Genomic DNA, 10,129 nt, shown 5'->3' with positions numbered 1-10,129 from the left:
TACTTATAATTAGTCATAATTTCTATAATAACGGGGTTAAGAATACCTAAAGTGGCTCTGATTTTTTTTTCTTTTTTCAAAATCACAGGCAGTGGCTGTCACTGTGTGTCCCATTTAGTGACGTATCAAATTGATTCATTATATTATTTAACACTTAGACATAAAAAGAAAAAAAAATATAAATATGATAAAAGTTATCATGTAATAAAAAGAACCAGATAAAAGAAATAAGAAATATTAAAAAATTATTTAAAATAATGAAATATTTTTATATTATTATTCTTACCTAAAAAATAAGGATAAAGTAGATGATTAGTGATATAACTATTAACAATGAGCTTTATATATGTGTGTTAACAACACATTATTTTGAATATATCTTTTATTATTGATTGAATTTCATTAAAAATTAAATATTTTGTAAGTCTCATTTTTATGGAATAGATCTCTCTTGGATTTTATAATTCTCAATAAAACTTACCAAATAACAAATAGAATAAAAAAAAGTGTGTAATATAAAAATGCTATTATAAAAAATGTGTTACCATCACCTCTCTTCTTATGATATTCACCTCCATCATCATCGGAGAATTAGCATGACACTTCTAATCAACAATAGATTGATGTAATAAATTTATACAGTACACTATCTCATGTCAGTTTAATTGCTGTTAATTTGTTTTTCCACTCAATGACTTTTTGTTATTTTTTTCTTACAAATCATAGATAATTTTATTTTTTCTGGTGATTATAAAAAGTCCACCAAAGGCGAAGCAAAAGTATAAAGATAGGCAAGTTAAGACCCCACGTAATTGGATGATAAAAAGTGATAGATAGGCAACTAGAACCACTTTATCGTAGTGTTCTGCGGTGGACCTTCTGGTAAGGGATCCAACGATGGAATTGAAATTTTGTAGGGAATTGAACATGAAAATAATATTAAAATAAGATAAATAGTTAAATAATATTTAATGATAATGTAGAAAAAGTCAATTATTCTCCTATTTAGTACAAGTTCAACAAGTTACATGGTTTAATAGTAAAAGAAGGTACTCGTCGGCTCCAATTAAGCATACTTTGGACAGCGAATAATATTGTATTCGTTCAAACCAGCGAATATAATGATTTTTCCATCATCGATGGGAGGTGTTTCAAATTGACATTTAATTGTTTATCCAACAATGTTACATTGAACTTAATTTATTAATGTTTGATTAATTATTTTCTTCACAAAATCTGATATATCTGTTCATATGCACAATGCACCCCATACTGTGAAACTCCAACTTGTAAAAATTCTTCTTTAATTAACTCTTGTTTTCAATTTACACTCTATAATTTAACAATAGATTCACAACACATGAATTTGCTACATTAAAATCCAATTCAATTCACTCTTCTATAAACAAATCAATATGTTCCAACACACAAAATCAACACAACCATTTATTCCCTGTTACTCAAAAACATACTACCACATATGCAATCCAACGTCACAAGCATCAACCAAACTTTCAAACGTCCTACTAATGAATGCAACCAAGTCAAGAATCACAAATTAGATCAAGATTGAGAAACTTAAAACTGATAATTTTTGATTCAACGATCTCTAACAACGAAAAAACGAATCTTCAATTAATAGATCCTTTTACTGGAAAAGAAATTCACAAATCATTCTTCCCCCTTTCTTTCATTCTCTTCCACCACCACAACAACCATCACTTTCATTCACAAATCCTTCTTCCCCCTCTCATTCCTTCTTTTCCCTTTGGTTGGACGAGTCAATTGGGTCAGTTCCACTATTAAATCAATCATGTAATTGATCCGGTCAAACCCGACTAGTTAGGTCATCAGATTCCGGTTGGACCAGTCTGGTCTGATCGATTTTACAATAAAAAATGGATCATTCCTATATCATTTTGATATCTCATTATTATCAATTGTTATTTTAGATTTTTGAGTATGAATAGACTTTTCTTACACAAATAATGTTAGTTATATACTTATATATAATAAATACATATATAATTTTGAATTTTTGATATATACCGAATCAAATCAAACCAACTACTGACTCACCGGTTAAACCACTAACCCAGTGATCCATTATCTCAATTGGATCAATGATGGAATCAGATTTCACAACTATGATTTAAAGTAAGATTTGGTGGTTATAAAAGAGGATAAAAATAAAATTTTCAATTCATAAAATAACCGTGCATGGGTGAACCGCCTATTTAGGAGTTCACCGAAAAATTTGCCTCACTTTATCTATATTTGTAATCATCATTATGAAACTTGGTCCGCATTATTTCCTTATAGTGATAATCATTGGGCCTATTGGAGGAAAAGAAGTCCTTTCAGGCTATAAACCCATAACATCAACACAAAATCATATTAAATTGATAACAGTCATCAAGTTTTGAACATATAATCTTTCGCATTTTTTTTTATCACAAATGGTCTAAAAAAAAGTATTTCACAAACTTGAAGGAATAAAAAATAAAACTTTAAATTTGAGGAATTTAAAACATATTTAAGCTAACAAAATAATGTGAAAGTGACTCTCGGGACACAAGAAAGAGAGAGAAGAGGGTGAAAGCATAATAATGCTAGCTTAGCTTTTTCATGTGTACACTTTATATAGTTTGTTTCTTCTAAGGTATGAACAATACCTACATTAATACTTACATATAACAGCCAAAATGGTATAGCAATATATATAGGCAAAATTTTATGCCTTCACCATTGTCAAACATAAAGCAACATGATTGGAATTTAATATATAACATTTCTATTCTTGGCAGAATTTCTCAGTGCTCCTGCAGCATTTGCTGAAGAGGCTGGATTGATGGCCTTCCGTATCTTAGAGACATTCCAAGCAGTGTTAACAGAATGTCCTGCAGTTGCAAACACATGCTCAGTAGCCTCCCCTGCTTCTTCCCCAAACCTGTTGCCAAAGGATCCATTTAATATTACATTTATATATTGACAAGAGGACTACTAACAACATAACTTCTAACCCCCACTTTTCTATTGGTAGAAATTCATGTCTCATAATTTGAGAATGACTCGTTTACATAAATTTCACATAATCAGAGAGAGTATGTGAAAAAAAGTGTTAAAAAGTGTCTTGCTAGCACTTTTTTATTGATATATCTTGTTCATGTAGTACAAAATTTTATGATTTTTGTAGTCATTCTTATTGACTTCGCTGATATAGATTGATGCAAGGTTTTAAAAACGGTCCATAATTGCAATTATGATTATAATGTTATGGCTTTCAAGATTTCTGTGACTGCAATTGCAACCAGATTTATTTGTATTTTTTTGCAATACCAACTATCATGACAAAACTTTAACTATGACTACAATTTAAAACCTTAAATTGATGTGGCGGAGTGTTAATATGTTGCATCAACCAAAAAATGGCATGGCTAAGTTAATTTTACAAGAGAACTTAAACTACCTGATAATGATGCTACAATTAAAATTAAGAAACTAAAAGTGTAGTTGAGCTAATCATAAACGTAAAAACTCTTGTCCAGGCTAAGTAGAGTTCAGTTTAAGTCATAAATTGTCAATGACCACTATAAATTTCTGGTTTACTATTTTTTTTTTTTTTGAATTCTGGTTTATTATTGTTCAAAGCAGTATAATAATAATATTGTTTACCTGTTAGAAACCATTCTGGTTGCAGCTTGGGAGGTGGCTGAAAAGGTTTGTTTTTCAGCAGCTTCAGCTGCTTCAAAAACTCTATCTGCAGCATTAAATAGAGATCAAGTTGATGCTGCTTGTTTAAAAGAAAGAGATTAGGTGGCAGTGCCTATGCAAGTAACCAGTATAAGAATAAGATTGGTATATTGGTTCTTTAAGATTAAATAATATATACATTCACAGTTTTAGTTTTATTTTATATTGTCATCCAATCATAAATTAATATATATATATATATATATATATGGTATGTTGAATAATTATCTTATGAGTCATACTTACCATAATTTCTGATTAATCAATAATATAATTTTTTTAAAACTAACAGTACTTACAAATTAAACTTGTGTTTTTTAATGTATGATAATTTCATAATGAAGACCATGCTAGCCTTATAAGTAGTATTTTAGACTTGGGTTGTTACTTACTGACTGCATCAAGGGAAGCCAACAGCACCTCTCCAGGGAGCATCTTTAGGAATGCCTGTCCTGGTTGGGATTTCAGCACAGGAGTCATCATTGATCCACTCATTATTCCAACACCATCAAGCAAAGATTTGGTTAACTTTTCTGTCATATTTGTCAGCTTTCTCACTCTAGATTTCAAACATGAAAAATAATCTCAATCAGTTTATAGTTGTATATATCCTCTTAAAATTATGGAGATGAAAAATTCATGGATAACACTATTATCCTTAACATTAATTCATGATCTGTAGAGTATACTCCATCACATCACATGTTCAGTATGTATTATGGTATGTGTGGTTATGTACAGAGTGAATTGTTAAATACCGTTTGAGGTTTTCGTTCGTTGCATTATTCTTTGTGGCATCACTCCTTTGGTTCATACTTTCTGTGACCACGCTACCATTGTTCTTTTCTGCAGCAGTATTTAGGATCGTTTCCCCTCCTTTTTGGACCTGATTTTCAGAACAAGTTTATGATAAAAAGCATAATGATTTATAGTGTGTTTGAATTAGTTTCATAGTAAAATAGTTAATTAATTTTTCATGATGAAAGTAAAGTAACAAGTAGTTCCTTTTACTTTTTCATACCATCACCTTGATTTTGTGGGGTTGAATTGATTCTTATGTGTTAATCAATGTTCAAACACACCAAAGCCTAGTTTATTTATTTTTTTATTCATGGGATGGGAATCAAAGATTTTTATGAGATTTATAATAATTCATATATTTTATTCAATCAATTGAATTATACAGGTTGGTAAAGTGTAACCTATGATTGTTGAGTGAAAATCTTATACTATTTTTCTTTTCCATAATCCCAGACCTAGCTATCAAGAAGCGAGCGCCCAAGCCCATATAAATCTACATGAGAATCTCATATTTCCAATGTATCATACTTTGGAATTTGACCTTGACTCAACATTATCCATGTTTCAATCTCACGCAATTTTCCTAGCATCAAGAAATTACAAGATGTCATATAATAGGAACTTGGAAGTAAATTGTCAAAAGGGCAACCTAGTGCATTAGTTCCCATCTAGTGGGGTTCGGGAGAGACTATCATAATACAACACCAAGGATCGCTCTAACAAGAAGTAAACATTAAAACTTGGATTCACGTTATATTATTTAAAGTAGCATTAAAACATCAACTAAGATGAAATGTTCACATGTTTCATCCTAAGATGAATTAATTCTAAATTTTAAATTGAGATATCAAAATTGGTCCTTGTGAGTGTTTTTGGTTTCATGCATCATAATTGATTTTGCGGCCTGTTAAACGTGATTTTAGTAAGAAAACATATGTTCGGTTATTATTAGGTAAAGTTGACTTTTGCCTTTGAATCTCAATTTGACTAAAAGTGATAAAAAAAAAACGTAGCATTTAGTTAAAAAAAATTACAGTAAATTTTACATCAAATTTAGTTTTTACGGTAAACATATTCAAATAAATCACTAATTTCAAAATTAACTTTACAAAATTTATCTCATTCAAAATCAATTTACAAATACTTGACTAGGACAATTTTTGCATTGAATAAAAAATTTATAAGAAGTCTTACTATCAAGCTACACATTCATCTATAAATTATTTCACTTTAAAATTAATTTTATAAAATCAATTATAAGTTAAAAAAGAATCATAATATTTAGACACTTCATAATTTTAAAAATCTCATCAACATCTTTCACTTTTGACTCATTCTTTTTATCACATCATATCACTTATCATATCTATATTTTTCTTACTTTTCTCTCCTTCTCATCACTAGGTGTATAATAATTTTCTAGTGTCAAAACATATTTATCCAAAAAAAACAACAGTAAAGTGTTGTTGTTTAACAGAGAAACTAAACCTGGTTGGTGTAAGCATTGCTGCACATGAAGATACCCTTAACAATCTGGCCAGTCCCTCCTGCAATTGCCCTAGCCAGAAAATGATTGTAATCTTCAACCCTTGGAGCAAACTCCTCCCAATTAAGATCACTCTTCTTATTCCTTTCCAAACCAGAAAAGCAAGATTGATCCTTCAGAAAAGAATCTAACATCCCCATGTTCCCATAGCACTGTTCTGGAAAGGTGACACCATAGCTTAGAGGCTCACCACCATCTTTTACAGGCAGAGAGAACAGGTAGTGAAGAGCATCCACCTTCACCACTGGCTCATCTTTCGTTAGAGGCCACTGAACACTGTTTCCAACTTTTATGGAGGTTGCTAGTGGCACGTTCTGGTCCATGATCTTCATGATCGTGAAGTGACCTTGTGCCAGTTCTATGGCTTCGCCTTCGTCCATCAGATGAACTTTGCATCCTGGAATCTGCAGCACTACTTCTTGTTTGAGAGTTTTGGGTTTTTGGAACTCTGCATGATGATGATGATGATGATGATTGGAGTTTTCCAACGGTGGTTCAGCCTTGGAGCTATTGCAACCCATCTCTGTTTCTGTTCTGTTTTTGCCCTGTTCTTTCTTGGGACTGCTTGGGATGTTAATGGAGATAAATTATTCAGGAGATGGATTTGGTTTTATGGTTTATAAATGTCTACAACTACACTTTGCTATTGAACTAAAAAATGAAAAGTAATTTAAGATAAATATTAGAATTTGATTAGAATGGATTCACGTTGTAACATGATAATATTGATGAATTTTATAACAACTATTTTTTATGTTTATCACGTGTATTTTTTATATAAGACAAGTTTGCATTGAGAAAAAAAAAATTATTATGAACAATAAAATTTAATGTTTAAGATTTAAATATTATTAATTAAATTAGAACAATCTCATGTCATGATAGTATTATAATATCTACTGTAAAAATTATATTAAGATGAGTTTTAATTTATTGAAGTATAAAATCTTTTTTGACAGTGTATGAAATAATGGGAAACGTCATTATTTATTCATTATCTTGAAGATACATGTTAGTGAGACCCTTGTGTTCATAGCTTTATTCTGTTCATTGTTATTGGTGAGTAATGTGGAATATGGTGTTAAGATAGGGAATGTGACTTCGGGTGGAAATGGAATATGTAAGAAGACAAAAAAAAGGGGATAGCTTGTTGGACAATCTGCAATAGCATCACAACTTGCTGTGACACAAAATACCTTACTATAACATGCATTATTCTTTCCCTTATCTATCTTCTGATATTCTTTTATTCTTCTGTTGTTTTAGTAGGAAGTTAGGTCTCTTTAACACTATCTTGGAATGAGTGGAATTAGATTTAAATTTTTAAAAAAGTAAAATCTTGGATTATAGCCTTTTGATCAAATAATATTGTAATTGAGAAAAGAGACTTTGTCAACTAGATTTTTTTTAGTATAGATTAATCATTAACAAAACTATTAAATACATAGCATATAAAAGGATAATTTGCTTAAATTTATTTGTTAAAATAAGTATTTATTTTAATAAAATAAATAATTTTCTATTTTATTAATGTGTTTGTCTAAGATATTTTTACTTTAAAAAAATTATTTATTTTAATAAGCAAATCTTATTTGCTTCTTTAAAAAATACTTATTTTAAATTATTATTTTTAAAAAATTAAACAAAGTGACCCAAAATATGATTAGAAAAAGCTTAGTTTTGAGCCTGGAATTATGTCATGGCCTTTTTCCTTATTAAAGGTGTGCATGAAATGCATGCTTTTTATAAGATCAGAAGTGACACCTCCCTCGGCATGTTTCGTCCTAGTTCCTGTTACGCTTGGTCTTTTTTATTCTTTCTACCTTCCTTCATTGTTGCATAATGCATATGATTTTGTTTTCCTGAAGAATACCTCTCTTTTGGGTGCATTTCTGAAGAATACTTTACTTTAAATGTAGGAAAATATATTGACCATTATTCTTTATGAAAAATTCTATTTGAAAAAAAAAAGCTAAGGTTGAAATTGTATTAGATAGGGTGGATGTTTCTTTCATTATAAAACTAGGCATCAATTCATTTTGGTATTTACTAGATAAGGCTTTTGGTCTCCAAGAAATTGTTTTGTTACCCAAATCCGGAATATGTAAAAGATAATTATGTACTTTCTTTTTTAATCTAACGAGTTAGACTTTTGCATTGAATATATTATTTTAAAATTCCAAAACCTAAGTGAATTGGAGAAGAACAAAAAAATAAATGAGTACAGTGGATTTTTATTTAGTTGTTTTTAGTTTAAAGATTATTTTTTTTATGGAAAAACCGAGAATAATGCAATAGAAAATTTTAACTAAACTAATTCAAAAACATTTAAAATTTGAAAAAATCAGAATTCACTGTTTTATAATGTAATTGTATAACTAAGAAAACTTGGGATGTTATGATATGGTTGACATAGTCATGCACCTTAAACATGGGAGCAGGAATTCGATCCCCAAGATCTTGTATATGGAATAATGTTCCGTTAGAAGAAATAAGTTCTTTAAGTAAATTCTAATATCTCAGAAGATTAGTCTCTAGTTTTTTTGCTAAGGGATACCCTAAATTAAAATAAAACCTTAATATACTTATTTGACGTCTACCATGTAACTAAAAAGATATTTCCTCTGTTTTTATCTGTTAATTAACGTTTTTCATGCATAATTTAAGAAATTTAATTAATGTGTCACAATTGTTTTTAAATTTATTAAAATACCATTAATTTATTTCATATAATCTTCTCATAATTATTTCTTTTCTAGTTTTTTTAATTAGAAAATTAGTGATTAATATTATCTTTTTTTCAAGATAATGACTTAATTAAAAAATATAATTTTTAAAATAAAAAGATGAATAGTTTTTTCCATATAAGAATTAAAAAGAAAAGGAAAGGAGTAATGTTTTTCTTCTTCTTTTGGGTAAGTTAAAGGAAGGGAAAGGAATACTGTATTATTGTATATATCTAGAAGTGTTTAGGTAATGTTTGTTTTATGGATTATTTATTTAATTTTGAGAATATTTTTTCTGAAAATATTACATGAGAATAATAAATTTTACTAAAATAAATGGGGTTGTATATGCAAAAATAATTAATTTAGTATTTCATAATAAACGTGAGAATAAATTTTTTCAATCTCATGACTTTGAAAATATGAAAAATAATCCGTGAAACAAAGGATTATAAGAAATATTGTTAAAATGGGCCGCTGACGAGCAAACTTTGGGCCACAGAAAGAAGGGATTTTCTTCCTGCACCGTTAATACTTATTCTAGACCTAATATTTTGAATGAAAAACCAATTTTACCCCTGATTTATTTAACTTAGATTTGAACTATGGATTGAGAATCCGTCCCTTCACCATTCACGCTGTTTTCATTCTCCTCTCAAATTCTCTCATCTTCTTCTCTTCAATTCGCAGTTCGTCTTCATCAAGTAGTGTGTGGTCGTAGTTGGTGTCTGCCGTCATTCCAAAATCACTATCGTGAGTTCTGCTTTCTCTATGTTTTTTTTTTCTCTATTGAATATATGGATTAGAAATCCGTATGAACCATACGGATTAACAATCCTTATAAATCATATAGTTTGACAATCCGTATAGAGTAAATGAAGGCAAAAAAAACTTATCAGTGACGATGCAACGCTACTCATGGCGATAGAGGAGAGGAAACCCATGGAGGACGACAAGGAACTGTTGGAGAAAAAACTAGGGAGGAGCCACGGGCAGCAAACACACACCATGAATAATACCAACATCAGCTTCGCGGAGGAGAAGGAGGAGACCAACGAATGTGCCAAAAATTCCAAATGAAAAGTGTCTTACAGATTATTAATCTGTAGGCTATATGAAGAAAAGAGAAAAGAAATGGACAGAGAAAAATATATTAGGTATAAAAGAAATTTGTTGGGTGTAAGAAGAATAAGCCCAGAGAGAAAACAATCCCAGCCCAATCCAGCCATCGCATTCAGGCCGAATTAGCCCAAATCCTCTTCTGGCCTGTGTTTCTGGCCCAACATTGCTATTTCTCTCTCTC

General features: G+C 30.0%; 1 protein-coding gene across 1 annotated transcript; it reads right to left on the bottom strand.

Moving 5' to 3' along the window:
• Nucleotides 1–2,596: 2,596 nt before the first annotated feature.
• Nucleotides 2,597–6,760, bottom strand: LOC114407723 (senescence/dehydration-associated protein At4g35985, chloroplastic-like). The gene is made up of 5 exons (XM_028370936.1): nucleotides 6,043–6,760; nucleotides 4,512–4,639; nucleotides 4,146–4,312; nucleotides 3,676–3,760; nucleotides 2,597–2,950 (listed from the first exon to the last, which is right to left on the bottom strand). The coding sequence occupies exons 1-5, from the start codon at nucleotides 6,619–6,621 to the stop codon at nucleotides 2,779–2,781; spliced, it is 1,131 nt and encodes a 376-aa protein (XP_028226737.1). The 5' UTR covers nucleotides 6,622–6,760; the 3' UTR covers nucleotides 2,597–2,778.
• Between the last annotated feature and the right edge of the window lie 3,369 nt (nucleotides 6,761–10,129).

The sequence above is a fragment of the Glycine soja genome, chromosome 1 (assembly GCF_004193775.1).
Source record: "Glycine soja cultivar W05 chromosome 1, ASM419377v2, whole genome shotgun sequence".
NCBI classification, from domain to species: domain Eukaryota; kingdom Viridiplantae; phylum Streptophyta; class Magnoliopsida; order Fabales; family Fabaceae; genus Glycine; species Glycine soja.
Note: the sequence above shows the minus strand (reverse complement) of the source record. Positions and strands in the feature narration are given on the sequence as shown.